At 36.7% G+C, this 19048-nt stretch overlaps 1 protein-coding gene across 1 annotated transcript; it reads right to left on the reverse strand.

Annotated features, from left to right (window-relative positions):
- Positions 1-16887: 16887 nt before the first annotated feature.
- LOC108710324 (olfactory receptor 1G1) lies at positions 16888-17829 on the reverse strand. Its single transcript, XM_018251462.1, has one exon. The coding sequence runs from the start codon at positions 17827-17829 to the stop codon at positions 16888-16890; it is 942 nt and encodes a 313-aa protein (XP_018106951.1).
- Positions 17830-19048: the final 1219 nt, after the last annotated feature.

The raw sequence follows: 19048 nt of genomic DNA on the forward strand, positions 1-19048 counted from the left end.
TTGAGTCAATTCATAAACAGAGGATGTAACATTTGTATGGTTTTACATGGGTGAATCTAAATAGAAAAGCCAAATTTAATTCTGTTCATGTAAATTAATTAATATTAAATGTATCATGGATCAAGTCTAACAAATTAAATAATTTCAACAGAGCACCAACAAACTATAAAAGAGATGGGTACTGAAAAGAAAAGGATGAGGCTTATTTATAAGCTAATACAAATTTATATATATAGCAATGAATAGAAAAGAACAGAAGGAGGAAAGAAATGTTAAGAAGAAAGTAAAAGATATCACAGCAAGTGTTATAAACTATTTTTATACATATTTGGTATATATACACCATGTCATGTTTTGGCACATCTAGTACATGCATGTGTAGCAATGCTGTAGTAAAAACCAATAAGAAAACTGGTAACACTGAACACACAAAGATAATTTGGCAGGGCTGATCATTAGAATAGCACCAGATAGTGTAGAAAATAAACTACGTTATAACACAAAAGTGTACAGGTTTCTGGAGCCCTTTAAATATCATGTGGTATGTCAAAGGTCAGAAAAACAGACAACTTTACAGAAATAATTCTTGTCAGCTACAGCAGAGAACATGGAGCAAAACTTTAAATAGTTAAGTTGGGTTGAAGAAAGACCAAAGTCCATCATCAAGTTCAGCCCCAGTACACATACATACACACACGATCTATATATAAAATAACATATATAAATAGTGACAGGCAAAAATTTCCCGAAAAATTTCCGAAACGTGAATTTTGACTTCGGTGGCAAAATATTTTCGACGCCGGTGACAATTCTAAAGGCCCATTAATATCAATGGGTGCCTAGAATTGTCGCCGGCGTCGGAATTGTCGCCGGCGTAAATTTTGGAAATGTGGAAATTCGCCCCTGGTGAATAAATTCGCCCATCACTATATATAAACTATATATACCAATATCTATACTTATTGTAGATTTTAGTGATACAATAGACTATGATATTTTACTTGTCCAAGAAATTATCCAAGCCCATCTTAGGCATTAATAATAATTAATGAACAACCACTTTCACTGCTTTAATGAAAATTCTGTTCCTCTAGTCTGAAGGGGTAGCCTATGTCTATAATATACTTGTAAAGAGTTATTATGTCGCCAATACAACCCCAACCTTGAGAGTCTATCCTCATAGTTTAAGTCCTTCATTTCTTTAACCCGCTTAATTGCATGACTCTGCGCTCTCTCCAGCTCATTTATGTCCTTCTTAATAACCAGAGCCCACAACCGCAATGCTGAAGAAGCCCTCATCTATTTAATTACCACAAGTTGCTACAGACAGAAAGGCAACATATCAGTACAAACCAGACTTACATTTTAAAGGGAGTATCAAGTGATAAGAAGAAATGTAAGTATTTGTACCCACTCTAAATGATGTGCAAGTGGGGGAGGGGGGTGTTGTGAATACAGCCGAATGCTTGTGGGTGCTATATTGTGGAGTGCACCTATGACTTGGACCCATGGTGAAGAGTGCAGGGAATGGTGTAACTATGCAAAAAACACTGATGCTTGTAAAAATGTTTTGTTCTTTGCACCTTGTCCTGCACTTTGTGAATAAAAACCTTTGTGTTGTGTATAAACCAGCCCCTCCCTTCCTAATGACTGACTGTTTAAGATTTACAGATAAACAGGATTTAATTATACATATATGGGGGAATGTAATAAAGATTGCACAAATAAGAATAAAAATTTGCATTTCGCAATGTAATACTCTTCCTTAAACTGTTATTGCATTGCGAATTTTAATTGCGCATTGAAAATTTTAATTATACATTGCCCACTTTCAAGAAGTGCTTGAAGGGGTCATGATCTTTTTTAGTAAGAAGTTGTAATACATTCACTGCGCACTTATACAATTTGAAAACCTTCTTCCCCTGTCAGAAGTGGTCACTAAACAGTTTCCGGGTTCGCAAAAGCTATATTAAGGGCAAATTTGTTCGCACAAAGCCATAACTTTTCACATTACGAATATTTTTTCTGTTACTGACTTTTATTTCATTCCCCCAATAGGGTTTTAACTGAAAAAAACATCTTTTCCTGCTAGAACTGTTGATATAAGGAATGAGATAAGAGGTACTCACTTTATTTGTTTGCACAATTTAGTCTACCAAATAGAAAATGCTACCGTTATGAGGGTATATATTTCCATTTGAATACATTTTGGAAATAGATGAATTTGCTATTTTTTATGGTTACTGTTTATGTTATCGTTTTTTGAGTATGTATTTGTAGATCAAACATTTCAGAAAAGCACAATATATATCATTTTGGGGGTTAAGAGGTTTATTTGTTACTTTATACCATTTACAAACTGCCATTGAAATGATTATCTGCAATAAGGAACAGTTTTACCCACGATTGGGTACATTTTTTAGGTAATATGCTCTTGAATATGGAGGAGACTCATAGAAGCCAAAGAAATCAAAGTAGTCCAAGTATTCAAAAAAGCGGCAAATGTCTATTCACTCTGTTGTACATTAGTGGTTACTACACATAATGGGCAGGTGGGCAAAGCAGTTATTAATTTTATTTTATTTGAAAGTGATTGTACTGTATTGGCTACAGTGTTTGGGTGAAGCTTGTGTTGTGGTTAATAAAATAGCTTCTAGATACCACGCACTTCCATTGATGCAAAGCATTTCAATTGAACAGTCCCTACAGCTTCATTGAAATTGAATTATAGAAAACTATTGTGAATCTGTTGTGAATCTCAAGCCGTAAAGGTGAAAATTAGCTTTATTTAGAGAAGTTTCAAAATAATTATTAATTTGTCCTATCTTTAAACAATACTTTTAATACTAATTTAGCATTGTTTAAGGATAGGGCAAATGACAGGAAAAATAGTATCATTTATTTACGTTTATAATCAGCAGTGGCAGGATGTCAATAAAAGTGGATAATCACTGCCAAACTCTTTTGACTGACAAATATTTAGTTAAATATAGTAATAAGTATCCTTAAATGATACATGATCAAGCAAAACATCTTAAAGACACTATCATTCACAACCATGTTGTAGTGGAAATCTGATTGGCTGACAGGAATTAATCAACAGATAAAAATACGTTTTTCCTGTGGGAGATACAATTTAGATTTAGATCCTATCTAAAAACTGCTCTGTTCTCTTTTCATTCTCCCCTATGTAAACAATGGCGTGGATGAGGGAGTATGCGCCGGGTGCCCCCGCCATGGGTGTGATTGGCCATCCCTGTTGCACCCCACTAGACCAAGAAACAAAGATACCTGCACACAAGGCTTCCTTGCAGGGAAACCCTTGCTTTAATTCAAAAGTGCGGAAGTGCAACGTTTCGGGGACACGCCCCTTGAGAAAGGGACTTGACAGAGGGGAGGATGGGAAGGGGAACAAAATGGGACATTTTATTAAAATGATCCACAACCACCTAAATTACAGTATTCCCACTTGAGGGAGGTAATTCCACAATGAGGTCCATGGAGTCCATGGCCTTTCAGGGATAGGAAGCAACTGTAGCAGCTCCTGAGGTAATGATCTGGAAGGTTTAGAATGCTGACAAACCGGGCACAAATCAATATAATTACCAACGTCCTGTGTCAAAGTTGGCCACCAAAGTGTGTGAGACAGATGGGAACAGGTCTTTTGTGCGGCCCAGTTGTCCGGCTACCATAGAGTCGTGAGTTTGAATCAGAACAGACTCATGAAGGTCTTCTGGAACAAAAAGTTTGCCCGGAGGCACATTGGGAGGAGCATTATCTTGGACTTTAGACAAAGAGGAAGACAGGTCTGGACTCAGGGCTGCCACAAACACTTTCTTACCTACAACAGAATCTGGTTCAGATTCTTCTTTAGGACTGGAGACAAAACTTCTAGACAGGGCATCGCTTTAATGTTCTTTTTCATGGGCCTGAAAGTTATGACAAAATTAAATTGGTTTTAAAAAATACCCATCTGGCCTGTCTAGGATTTAGGTGCTTATCGGATTTAATGTACAACAGATTTTTATGATCTGTAAAAACAGTAACTACATGTTTAGCGCCTTCTAGAAGATGACTCCATTAGCCAATAATTCCTTGTTACAAATATCGTAGTTCATGTCTGCAGGCTAGAATTTATTATTGGTAATTGTTAACAGGACTGCCTCCTCACCAACCTCAGAAGCATCTACCTCCACTAAGAAAGGAAGAGTGCAGTCTGGATGCTGGAGTACTGGGGCAGAAATAAAGGCTTATTTTAATGATTCAAAAGCCCACACAAACTCTTCTGGCCACATGCTAGGATCAGCCACTTTATTAGTGAAGCCCCTAATGACAAAGAGTTCTTAATGAACTGCCTGTAATAGTTGGTGAACCCTAAAAACCTCTAAATGGCTCGCAAGGACAGGGGTTGTGTACAACCTAGGATAGCCTGGACCTTGACTGGCTCCATCTCTAGCCCCTTTTGGGACACAATGTACCATTGAAAATTTACGAAGGGAACCTCGCATTTTTCGAGCTTGGCATAAAGCTTGCATCTATTGCATTTATGTTTTTGTCAAATAAACATTGAGTTTTATTAAGATATCTGCAATAGGAGTCCTTTTTACACATCTGGTGATCTACAAGTGCGACTTTCAATGGATTCCCTATGTCTGTCCACATGACCAGAATGGAATGAATGGACCAGATGGCAAGTGATGGTTTGTCTCCCCTCCTCATGCAGCGCGTTCCCATGCAGCATGTCTTTTCTCTTTGTGGTACTGATCCTATTTGACTTTTTTTAACCATTCAGACTTTTAGAAGCTTTTTGATGTTTTTCCACTTTTGTCGAAATGTTTTGATTTTAGAGGTTTTTAAAATTTTTAGAGGATGGTACAGCACTTTGTATTTCTGTTCACGGCTTCATGAAAAAAAAATACCCAAAATGTGATAAATGTCATGTCTTTCATTTTACTGCATTAAATTCTGAACAGTAAGGGGGTTATTTACTAATATCCAAATTTTTCTCATATTATGTTAAAAAAAACCACAATCAAACTCCTATGCCCAATTTTAGCTTATCTATTAATACAAAAATTGATTTAATTGGATCATGAAAAATTCAATAAAATCATGCAAAAACCCAATTGCTATCATTTTTCAGGTTTTTTCCCAAATTGCTCAAATTTTTCTGGCTTTTTTCCTGAAACGCTCGCTTTTTTTGTTTTTGCTCGAAAACCCAGAAAAAGTTGGATTTTCAGGTAAAACTCCCGAAAGACTCAGATAACATCAATTTGAGATAGGTACCTCTCCCATTGACTTATACAGGACCTTGACAGGTCTGAGATTTTCAGATTCAGGCTTTTTGCTGCAATGGGGTATAATAAATCAAACTTTTAACATTCAGACTTTAATAAATAACCCCCTAAATTAATATCACAGAAAAGCTGGTGAATGACTCTTGAGTCATTAAAGCACATGTTAGATGCAAATGTAATAAAAAGCAAATATCCAGATACCCGATATAAGAGGAGTATATAAGGAGAGGTGTGGCACATGTCTAGAAATGCTAAATTGCAAAGGAAAAAGTCTTTTGGAGTGTGAAGATAAGATTCTGAGATGGTTACCAAAAATTAAAGCAGGCCCTCCATCAAACCAGTTAAGTAAATAAAAAAAGTTAAAAAAGAAATGTAGAAGTAAAGATTACATGCATTATTGCTCATTAGTTCAAATTTCTAGTGAAGTTAATATAATTTAATAAAATTGTCTAAAAAGTACATTGGAGTGTGAAAATGACAAAAAAACAAGATTCGATGTGTGATTGCTAATTTGCTCAGTCTAATGACATTAGTATAATTTCATAAGATTGTGCGCCATTCAAAGTAGACAAAAGTGAAACAATTTAAACAATATATGAAACAAATGGATGTATTTAGGTAGTCTATCAGCTTCACAACATCTTGCAGATATCTTCCGAAAATGTTTCATAAGGCTGAAATCTAAAACACCCATGTGTTTATCAGTTTTAAATTCCAGTACATGCTACATATTCCAAGTGTTTTAAATATTATATACCTGTGTGTGTGATAGAGATAGAATATGCTAACTGCAATATTTTTAATGGGGAAAGTGAAAAATTATAAAAAAAAAATTATAATGTTATTTTCTTTTGCATATAATCAAAGGTATCTATATACAGTATATATAGTATAGTATATATAGTCATTCTGAATTAAGTCATTTCAGTGATGAATAGTTTGTATTTAGGATATTTATGAAAAAAATAGAATTATATATTTCTCTGTCTATGACAAGCATTTTGGCTGCATTCCATATTATTGGCATATTTTGAAATCTAATGATAAAAGCTGGATAACTTTCCTTCCACTCCAAAAATTTTATTTAAAGCCTTCTTCACATCTTGGTTTCTTAAGCTGTAGATCAGAGGATTCAATATAGGCGTCACAGCCACATAGAGGACAGAAAATACTTGCTCATGATTCTCTGAGTTTTCTGAGAGAGGCCTCATGTACACGCAAATGCTGGTTCCATAAAATAAGAGAAGCACAGTGAGGTGGGCTGTACAAGTGGAAAACGTTTTTCTTCTCCCTTGAGTTGACTGGACCTTTAGTATGTTGAATATGATTTTAGCATAAGATATCAGACTTAAAAGAAAAGGACAGAATCCAACAAAAAGTATTTCCAAATATATTAGAGGCTGCAAGTCTTTCATTTCACTGCATGAGATGCTGAACAGTGATTTAATATCACAGAAAAGCTGGTAAATCACCCTTGAGGCACCAAAGCACAATTTAGATGCAAATGTAGTAACAACAAGTGCATTGATAAAGCCAAACACCCAGCTGCCCAGTACAAGGAGAGTATTTACTTTATTGTTCATCAGTAAGAAGTAACACAAAAGGATTGCATATTGCAATATACCGATCATATGCCATGGAGGTCAACAAAAAGACTTCAGTGGTTGCTGTTGTCATAAATAAACAGAGCTGAATAAAGCATTGGACAAAGGGTATTACATAGTAAGTAAGTAAGGTTGAAAAAAGACACATGTCCATCGAGTTCAACCTTTTTTTTTTTTGTTTATTAACTACCTATCTGCCAGTTGATCCAGAGGAAGGCAAAAAAAACCCATCTGAAGCCTCTCCAATTTGCCTTAGAGGGGGAAAAATTCCTTCCTGACTCCAAAATGGCAATCGGACCAGTCCCTGGATCAACTTGGACTATGAGCTATTTCCCATAACCCTGTATTCCCTTACTTGCTAAAAAGCCATCCAACCCCTTCTTAAAGCTATCTAATGTATCAGCCTGTACAACTGATTCAGGGAGAGAATTCCACATCTTCAAAGCTCTCACTGTAAAAAACCCCTTCCGAATATTTAGGCGGAACCTCTTTTCTTCTAATCGGAATGGGTGACCTCGTGTCAGCTGGAAAGACCTACTGGTAAATAAAGCATTAGAGAGATTGTTATATGATCCCCTTATATATTTATACATAGTCATCATATCTCCCCTTAAGCGCCTCTTCTCCAGCGTGAACATCCCCAATTTGGCCAGTCTTTCCTCATAGCTAAGATTTTCAATACCTTTTACCAGCTTAGTTGCCCTTCTCTGTACCCTCTCTAATACAATTATGTCCTATTTAAGTGCTGGAGACCAAAACTGTACGGCATATTCTAGATGGGGCCTTACAAGTGCTCTATACAGTGGAAGAATGACCCCCTCCTCCCGTGACTCTATGCCCCTTTTAATACAGCTCAAGACCTTATTTGCACTTGATGCTGCTGACTGGCATTGCTTGCTACAGCCAAGTTTATCATCTACAAGGACTCCAAGGTCCTTTTCCATAATGGATTTGCCTAGTGCAGTCTCATTAAGGGTATAAGTGGCTTGGATATTTTTACATCCCAGGTGCATGACTTTACATTTATCAACATTGAATCTCATTTGCCACTTAGCTGCCCAGATTGCCAGTTTGTCAAGATCCTGTTGCAAGGATGCCACATCCTGGATGGAATTAATTGGGCTGGATAATTTTGTGTCATCTGCAAACACTGATACATTACTTACAACACCCTCCCCTAAGTCATTAATGAACAAGTTAAATAAAAGTGGACCCAATACTGAGCCCTGGGGGACCCCACTAAGAACCTTACTCCAAGTAGAGAATGTCCCATTAACAACCACCCTCTGTACCCGATCCTGTAGCCAGTTTCCTATCCATGTGCAAACGACTTCATTAAGCCCAACAGACCTTAGTTTAGAAAGCAGTCGTTTGTGGGGCACAGTATCAAACGCTTTGGCAAAATCCAAATAGATCACATCTACTGCCCCCCCACTATCCAGAATCTTACTTACCACATCATAAAATGCAATCAAATTCGTCTGACATGACCTATCCTTCATAAAGCCATGCTGATTGTTGCTCATAATGCCATTCATTAGGACAAAATTTTGAATGTGATCCCTTAACAAGCCTTCAAATAATTTGCCCACCACAGATGTCAAGCTTACTGGCCTATAATTGCCAGGCTGAGATCGTAATCCCTTTTTAAATATTGGAATAACATCAGCTTTTCTCCAATCCATAGGCACCATACCAGATGACAGTGAATCTGAGAAAATCAGAAATAAGGGCTGGTCTAAAACTGAACTAAGCTCTCTTAGAACCCGGGGGTGTATGCCATCAGGCCCTGGAGCCTTGTTTACATTAATTTGTATTAAAGCTTTTTGAATCATATCCATATCCGTATTGCGTTATTTTGTGTAAGAAAAATGTCCACCAGTTTTGGAAGAGTGACTGAGGTCTAGCACATATCTACAAATGCCAGATTGCAAAGGAAAAAGTACATAGGTGTGTGAAGATGGAGATCTAAGATAGTCGCCAAAATTAAAAGCAAGTTTCCTATTAAACCAATTAAGTAAATATTTAAAAATACAATACAATTGAAAATTTGCTTAGCAGGAGAACCAGAATACCAAGAAATGTAGAAGTATAACAGATCAGAAGTGTGATTGCTCATTTGGATTTCTAGTAAAGTCTGCAATAATTCCTGACAATATTTTTTTGTTGCTGATACTTTCAAGAAAAAGGCAGGTTAAGTAACATGTTGGTTTAGTGAATTAAGTTAAATGGACCGTTGTCCTCACCTAATAGAACTCTTTTGTTTGCTAAAACAAACTACCTTGTGACTAATTAACTGCACAAATATATCTAAGTTCTCATATACCTAATGAATTAAGAAGTCTCCTTAAACAGAAGATACTGCTCGGTATGAACCCTTTAAATACAAATTATTGTAGTGGATCTCCAAAGACACAATTAAAGCTTTTTAATCAAGATGTACCCTTGAGGATTTGGTATCTGTTGTGATAGAACTGGCCTTTCCAAATATTAAATAACTTAGTAATTCTCTGTAGTTTGGACAGAATTTGATGGAACATTTAATAAGAACATGGTATATCTTTCTGATATATAAACTTAAGAGACAACTTCACTAACATTTGTAGAGTGACTCTATGGTAAATATTTTTACATGTATTTCATGTATCTAGTCTTAATAAGGTTAAAATACCACTATATATATATATATATATATATATATATATATATATATATATATATATATATATATATATATATATATATATATATATAACAAGGGAAAGTTGTGCTCACCACTATTTTTAAAACCATTAGGCGGGGGTGCAATGAGGCTGTGACCACAAAATACATATAGACAAATACAAGAGTCCTCTGCACTCAACCCATTATCAATATATTTATGATTGAACATAGGACTGGCCAGATATGGGATGACTTTGACGTAGTTGGCCAGCTTAAATATATTGCAATATATGGACAAACAATCCCTGTTTTGTTTAAAGGGTAAGGCATTTTTTAGTAGCAGTATGCACAAATGTCTCTGTCTTAAATATATTGATAATGGGTTGAGTGCAGAGGACTCTTGTATTTGACTATATGTATTTTGTGGTCACACCCTCATTGCACCCCCGCCTAATGGTTTTAAAAAATAGTGGTGAGCACAACTTTCCCTTGTTTGTTATAGTTATACAGGAGCAGTGACCAGCTCCATGTTGTAGCTCCCACCCCTCCCAGCTATAGTCAGGTGATCCCACCGGTGTCTAATAAAAGGGCAGCCAAGTTTGGGGGTTTACTTTGAAAGCAGCAAGTAAGTTGCAGGTAAAACCTAGTCCCTTTGTAAAATGTATAATGAAGCAATAGAATTCTTAATGAATCAGATAAAATTAAGCGTAGGACTGGCCAGATATGGGATGACTTTGACGTAGTTGGCCAGCTTAAATATATTGCAATATATGGACAAACAATCCCTGTTTTGTTTAAAGGGTAAGGCATTTTTCAGTAGCAGTATGCACAAAATGTCGCTGTCTTAAATATATTGATAATGGGTTGAGTGCAGAGGACTCTTGTATTTGACTATATATATATATATATATCTCGATGATCCGCACTCCTCTCGGCAGTTCCTCTCATACACACCCGGGTGCTGCTCCTGGGGAATAGTACATACAAATGAAAATAGTAGCGCACTCCTGGGATTTCTTCAATAAAAAATTAGTTTATTTTGTCATAATTACAGTAATCAACGTTTTGGCTCGTGTCTCGTGTCAATCTTGATAAAGGCTTTGGACACGAGCCGAAACGTTGATTACTGTAATTATGACAAAATAAACAAATTTTTTATTGAAGAAATCCCAGGCGTTCGCTACTATTTTCGTTTATATATATATATACAGTATATATATATAGATAGATAGATACTGCATCAAGTGACGGCTCTCCTAGGAAATTTAACAACACAGCAAGAGTTGAAGCAGAAGTGGAGGTTTAATAAATCCTCCGTTTTGGTTCCTAATTGGAACCTTTGTTTCCCTGACGAAGGTTCCAGTTAGGAACCAAAACGTAGAATTTATTAAACCTCCACTTCTGCTTCAACTCTTGCTGTGTTGTTAAATTTCCTAGGAGAGCCGTCACTTGATGCAGAATTTATTATACTATTGGATTGGCACCCAGGTTACATTTGGACATGTGGTTGTGTGTTCTTCATGTTTATGTGTATATATATATATATATATATATATATATATATATATATATATATATATATATATATATATATATATATATATATATATATATATATATATATATTCCTGACAAATGTCTGAGATTTAGACCGAAACCTTGATCTTCCCAATAAATCATTTTTATTTTCTACAAATCCTGTGAGTGCTGGATTATTCAAGTTTGCTATTTATTGAACTCAAGTTGAATCCATGTATGTTGGTGGTTTAATATGTGTGCATGCACTGAAACACAGGGGACGTTGTTAATGTTTTGAACGTGAATATTTACTCTGATACGGACTCTCTAATATGGGGTCATCTGGAAAAAAAAACAAATAGTGTCAAATGATTCAAATAATTAAGAAAAAAGTGGTGCAATTACATAATTAAAATATACTCTGCTTTATAAAAGAGTTTTAGGTCTTAGGTCCATACAGTATGAAATGCTATCTTTGGCTAGATAGACCAAGATTAGTTAATGTCCAGCTAGTGATAGAAGCATGGGTTACATGTGACTCAACACTTCTGGCTAGGGCCTTCGCTAAGTGGAAGAACTCAATAAGGGTATAGTAGAACAACAACTCTCAGGCTACTTTGCAGTAGAACTAGGAATAATGCTGGATGCCAGGAGGTTCTTATGGTGAAACAAAAAGAAAGATAGTTTATTTGTTCAAGACAAATGTCCTCAGGTTTACTTACAGATGATGAGAGGTACAGGCAGATGTAAAATCATAGGCTAGAATAGGTGGATGACATGCTGAGGAATGTGACTCCCATGAGGCATTGTAGTCAAGCAGTATTAGGAATACCTGGCAGATATACATTGCAGTGGTCTGGATCCCACCCAGTGGAGTGGTCAGGGAGAAGGAGTCTAAGCCCGATGCCCTATCCACTGTGGTCCCTTCACTAAAAGCAATCTAGGAGCCTTGGGAAGCTACTCCCTGCTACAGATCCTCGATGGAGCACAAAGCTGCTCTTGCTATTTGAGCTCTCTATCTCACTCTCCTAGAGAGTCTATAACAGATATAACCTATTTCTAGCTAACCTCATTCACGGGGTTCCCTGGTCCCCGACTTAGACAATAAAGGTGATGTCCCTTTAGGGCAATGACTTTACTGTCCCTTGGTGTACCCAGGCTCAATGGGAACATCCAGTAGATAAGGACACCAGCAGCCAAAGAAATAGATCAACCCCTTTCCAAACACTATATGGAAGTGTGGTAGTGAGTGGTCATTACACCTCTTGGCCAATAACACTGGATACGTAAATATAACTAGACTCATGGGGCACATTTACTAAAGAGCGAAGTGACTAACGCTGGTGATGATTCACCAGCAGGACATCATTTCATTACTTTGCCGATTTTCTTAAGGGGCGCAGGTGCCACTTCGCTAGCAAAGGAGATAAACGCTAGCATTGCCTTGCACTTTAACAGCAGGTGAATTTTTGCTCTGGCGAATGGACGTAACTACGCAAATTCACTAAGATGTGGATTTTACTGAATGTTACCTCTTTTGCCTTTGCCAGCTCAGACCAGGCGTAGTGCAATGGAGTGCATAGGACTTCCTCAATTTTTAGTGGAAAAATTTTCTAAGTCCCAAAAAATGCTGGCGCCTTTTCCTTTTTTTCAGAGTGATAGCCTGCAAAAGTCCTTAAAAATGTTTTTTGGGTAACCGGTTTCCCCCATACATTTTCTAATATATAGAACACACACTATACAGTGGGCTCATGTGTAGGGCAATATAACAACTCTATTTTCTTTGTTAAGGTTCCCTGGACTTGTGTAATGTAATGTATTTGCTGCAACATATACGTCCATTAAACTTTATAATTTCCCACTGTATGCAAATTAGTCTAAGTAAAGACCTCTAACGAAGTCACGCTAGGCATAATTGAACGCTAGTGCAACTTCGCTTTGATTGCCGACATAACACTAGCAAAAATTCGCCTGTGTTCGGTGCCCTGGACACAATTTCACATTTTTGTAAATTATGTTGTCTGGATGAATTTTTGCTTGGCGAAGTGTAGCAATGGGTACAAAGCCGTCGCTGGTGAATTTTCAAATGATTTTTGGTAAACGAAATAGTGAGATTCACCCATCACTGTTCTCTGCATATGAAATAGAAAGTTAAAAAACCTCAATAAAACGTTAACACCCCTTCAAAGATCTATCTTCAAGTTCACTTTGAACAATAAGAGATATAAAGGTTAATTTACAACAACTTATTTGCAAGTGCGGGCCCGATAAAATGTACTCAAAATTGTGTGCGTATTGACTGTTACACCCTGATTGCATTCTGTATCGTTGGTCCATTATCCCTTATGGATCTGTGTTAATAAATCAGTTCAGCTATTGTTTAAGAAAATTTGTCGATTTGGTGTGAGTGCTGCGCTTAGTCCAATTAAAAAAATCTTCTAGCTGCACCAAAGTGTTTTTCTGCGGGTCCACACAAGGTCCGCAAAATTGTAGAAAGAGAGTAATTTGTGGTTTGGTTCACTGAGTGGATATTACATCCCCACTATCTAGATAAAAAATAAAAGATGTATATAGTGCATTACAGTTTGCTTTAAGGTGGTAGGTGCTAATTGGATCTACTCACAAGGTTTAGATGTAAGGATTGCAACGATAATCTCTGATTCTGGTCAAATAATGCAGTCAGTCTTCAGAGTGTACCTGTAACAAACAGCTGCACTAGTGTAATACGGCCGGAATTCTCAGGAAGTGCTCCAAGAGCAATTGTACTCACCGAGTAGCAGGTAAGGAAAAGCGTTTCTATGGAGGGAGAAGGCCTTCCTCTCCTACTAACGATGCTTGTCAATTTCAGTGATTGGTAGACAGAACCGCTTCGCAGACTTGCGCTGACAGTCTGGAGATCGAGCGCTCCAAGGCCTTCAGTGTTCCAGCGCATGCTGCAAGGCCTTGGAGCGCTCGATCTCCAGACTGTCAGTGCAAGTCTGCGAAGCGGTTCTGTCTACCAATCACTATCTGTATCTCTGTAATGCACTATATACATCTTTTATTTTTATCTAGATAGTGGGGATGTAATATCCACTCAGCGCACCAAACCACAAATTACTCTCTTTCTACAATTGTTTAAGAAACACTGGCGCCCACTTTATTGTGCACTGCATTCATTTACAGTTTTGCAACACCCTGTCTCCACACCATTGCAAGAGCTTAACCTCTGCGACTTAAGGTCTCATCTGGAGCACATATTGGGTTAAAACTCATAGTTAGGGAAACGGTGCCACTCAGTTTACTATAGGCTTGCATATATAATTAATGTAAATGCAAAAGTGTGTAGAGCACACTTAGAAATTGTACATTAATTTCTGTCAAGGGATTAAATTTAGGGGCAGATTTATCAAAGGTCGAGGTGAATTTTCGAATTCAAAAAAAATTCGAATTTCAAGCTATTTTTTTGTGTACTTAGACTAGGAAATAGTCCAAATCCGATTTGAATTTGAAAAAAAATTCGAATATGGAAATGTATCATGTGATGTCTCTTTAAAAATTCGACTTCGACCATTCGCCATCTAAAACCTGCCAAATTGCTGTTTTAGCCTATGGGGGACCTCCTAGAACCTATTTGGAGTCAATTGGTGGACTTTGAAAAATCTAAGTTTTTTTTGGAAAAACTTTGAATCGAATTCAATCGAATGCGCTATTACTTTGATTCGTACAGTTCGAATTCAGCCGAATACGGACCAATTCGATCTAAAACTGACCTATACGGATAAAAAAAAATTCGACTTAATTTCAGTTGGTCTAATTCAAATTTAAACCCTTGATAAATCATATATGTGAAAAGCATGTTTCTTAGCAAACCATAGAGCAGTGAGAAAAATTGGGCCTGAATGTCCAATAGTGTGGCACCATAAAAGTTAAAATGCTGGTTCCATAAATAAAATAAGTACAATTTGGTGGCATATACAATCAGAAAAAAATCCTTAGTTGTTCCAGTCTTTAGGATTTAAGCTTTTTTTTTACCATAAAATCTCCAGGTTAATCAAAAGGGACAGAATCCATAAAAATGATTCCAAATAAATCATATCCTGCATATCTTTGCTATTATTACACAAGATTAACATGCTTTTTATATTTTATATATTCAATTAATATGACATTACTATGGTTCATGTTACTAACTACTATGAAAACAGTGATTGTGGTCAGGGCAGCCATCAGGGGGGGACAGGGGGGAGAGTTGTAGGGGGCCCCGAGGGTTAGGGGGGCCCGGCCATGCCACACTTACTTGATTAGCCGGGCCCCCCATCTTTCTGAGAGCTGCTGACTTCGGTACGGCATGGACGTTTAAGGTGTCCTGGCCACAAATTTTCTTATAATGTGGGGGGGGGCCTGGCCACCAATTTTCTTATAATGTGGGGGGGCCCTGGCCATCAATTTTGGCCACCAATTTGTTTTTCTCATGTGGGGTCCTAGCCACCAATATTTTTTAATTGGGGAGCCCTGGCCACAAATGTTTTTTTTATGGGGGGCCCTGACCACCAACATCTTTTTATTTTTTTATTAACATGTGGGAACCCTAGCCACCAATATTTTTTTTGTTTTTTTACTGTGTGGTGGGGAGGGCGGACCTGTAGGTGTGGCTTGTGGTGGGCGTAGCCCAGGGGGCCCAGGAAATGTTGTTGTATGGGGCCCTGCGATTTCTGATGGCGGTCCTGATTGTGGTACAGGTATGGGACCTGTTATCCAGAATGCTTGGGACCTGGGGCTTTCTAGATAATGGATCTTTCTGTAATTTGGATCTTCATACCTTAAGTCTACTGGTTTTGCTTCCAATAAGGATTAATTATATCTTAGTTGGGATCAAGTACAAGGTACTGTTTTATTATTACAGGGAAAATGGAAATCATTTTTATAAATTTGTATTATTTGGATAAATTGAAGGGTATGGGAGATGGCCTTTCTGTAATTCAGAGCTTTCAAGATTATGAGTTTCTGGATAAGGGATCCCATACCCATTACTTCTAATTAATATTGTATATATATATATATATATACATAAATAGCCATGCTGCAACACACCATATACATACAGTATTAGTGCTGGAAACATTAAGAACAGTTATTAACTATGCATTTAACCAATACAATTCATTCAAGTGGCCCAAAAGTATTCCCATTAATCCCAAAAAATAAGAAAAAAATTATTGCTTACAGAGGATAACTGGGAAAATAACTTTCCAATTTTAAAACTTTCGGGCTAATACAGCACAAACTATGATATCTTCAAATTGGTATTGGGACATTTGCCATTGACTTATACTGTACATGAGCTCGACAGGTTTGAGATGCCGGGTTTTCAGAGTAGGGCTTTTTGCAAGCATCGGGGTATAATAAATCTTGAAAAATTTTAGTTTTTTCCACTCTAAAAATTTTAGTTTTGTCCCAAAAAACCTTAACCAGAAAGTTTACTAAGTAACCCTGATATGTACCGATAACTATACTAATTTTAGATTTTTTGTATCAAAATAGCCTATGATATTATGTCTGGCCCCTCTTATAGTCATTAACTATCACAACATCACCCAGCAGTGCATTCCACAACCTCACTGACCCCATACAGTATGTTGCTTCAAATGAAAGTTCTTTTCCTCTAGTTTAAAGGGGTGGCTTCTGGTGTGGTGATCCTTTGTAGGAGAAAAATGTCCCTCACTATCTGTCTATAATGTCCTCTAATGTACTTGTAAAGAGTTATTATGTCCTGTTGCAGCGAAAACTATCCAGAACTTGACAGTCTACTCTCATGACCATTTTTAAGTGAGAGACCTATGATGACTCTTGATTATAATAAATCTTTTCAAAACCTTCTTTACTTCTTGATTTCTCAGACTGTAGATTAGTGGATTTAACATGGGAGTCACAGCAACATACAGAATTGAGAAAAACTGGTCCAGTTCCTCTGAGTGTTCTGAGGGAGGTCTGATATACATGCAAAAGATAGTTCCATAGAACAACAGAAGCACAGTGAGATGGGATGTACATGTTGAGAAGGTCTTCTTCCTCCCACCTGCTGACTGGACCTTTAGGATGCTCTTTATAATTCCAATGTAAGAGATCACACTTAGCAAGAAAGGACAGAGTCCTGCAAACAAGACTTGCAAATATACAATAATTTGCACCCCTGCAGTATCAGAGCAAGCAATTTTTAACAATGATTTAACATCACAGAAAAGCTGCTGAATTTTTTTAGAGCCACAGTAGGATAATTGGGATGCAAATATAGTGATGAGAAATGCATTAGAAAGACCAAACACCCAGCTACCCAATACAAGCTGAGTGCATCTTCTGTTATTCATTATTAGGAAGTAACATAAGGGATTGCATATAGCAATATATCGATCATATGCCATGGAAGTCAGTAAGAAAACTTCAGCGCATCCAGTAGTTGTGAAGAAATGTAGCTGAGCAAAGCATGGAATAAAGGGCATTATATTATTTCCAGTAAGGAAAATATCTATCAGCTTTGGGAGAGTGACTGAGGTGTAACAGATATCTACAAAGGAAAGATTGCGAAGGAAGAAGTACATGGGAGTGTTCAGTTGACTTTCCAAGAAGGTCACCAAAATTAAAACTAGGTTTCCCACCAAACCAATCAGATAAATCAACAGAAATAAGAAAACGGAAAGAGGCTGCTTACCAGAAGAACTAGAAAATCCAGAGATATAGAAGTCTGTGTCAGATGTGTGATTGTTCATCCTTGGAAGAAATAATCATGGAAAAGGCATTTTTTTCTATACTTCATCAAGATCTTTTGTCTTTAGGATTAACTCATATTTAGCGGCCCATTTAAAACAGTGAGTTCAAATGAATTCCAGTGGGTATTCATCAAGGCATAGTAGAAAGTGAATGACAGGGTTAGGATAGTCATCTGAGCAGCCAGAGGCTCCACTGAGGAGATGAGTTACGTTAGTACCATGCAATGACACAATCACCAGTACAGGGACTGTTGAGCTCAGTAATACACAGAGTGAGATACTTGGAGCAAGGACCGCTGTGTGATTAGCCTATACTGGTGATTGGTGCACTAAGGTGGGTAGTACTACCTCTGGCACGGACAGATCAAAGTGAGTTCAACTATGTATGTGGGTTACCACTAACTGAGGAGTTGACTAATCGTTATATCTATATATATATATATATATATATATATATATATATATATATATATATATATATATAGATAGATAGATATATAGATAGATATACAGTATATATATATATATATATATATATATATAAATATATATATATATATAGATATATATACTGTTTTGATGGCAATGGGGAACATACACTGGGGTCATTTGTCTTGATGCTACAACCCTCACTGCAATCAGAATAAACTTAGTTTCAGAAATCACTTCCCCCAAAATCCCATCCCTCGGATTTGTTTTTTTTGCAGCAGACTTTTCCAACTATGTTTAAGCTGTCAAAATTAGGTCCTAGTGCATGCAGCAGATTTTAGCATCTTGTCATACTAATGCATTTTCATTTTACAAATTAATTGCTGATTTATTGCAAAATCTGAAACAAAGCCAATAAAATGAATGACTTTAACTAGACTGAACTTTTACTTCTTTCTAATATTTACTGAATGAGGACACATCTGTAAGATTATTAATAACTGTTGTTAAACATATTGTAAATTATATTGGCAACACAGATGCAAAATGTTAATAACTTACATTTACTGCTTTTGCAGTAACACCAAAATAATGTAAAATAATATGCCTATATCTTGGTAAAAGTAGATGTTTTGCATAAAGCCTGTGAGTTTGAGGTAAGATACAAAATACAAATTCAGCCACAACATTTTTCTATAATAATAAATAAAATAAAAAAATAATAAGGAATATGATCCATGGAGAAGTTTTTGAGCTGTATAATAAAATTTCATTAGGAAAAAATGTTGCT

The sequence above is a fragment of the Xenopus laevis genome, chromosome 3L (genome assembly GCF_017654675.1).
Source record: "Xenopus laevis strain J_2021 chromosome 3L, Xenopus_laevis_v10.1, whole genome shotgun sequence".
In the NCBI taxonomy this organism is placed as follows: domain Eukaryota; kingdom Metazoa; phylum Chordata; class Amphibia; order Anura; family Pipidae; genus Xenopus; species Xenopus laevis.

Bases quoted from the DNA above. Each gene is read 5' to 3' on its own strand.
- LOC108710324 (XM_018251462.1), bottom strand. From the start codon at position 17,829: ATGAACAATCACACATCTGACACAGACTTCTATATCTCTGGATTTTCT.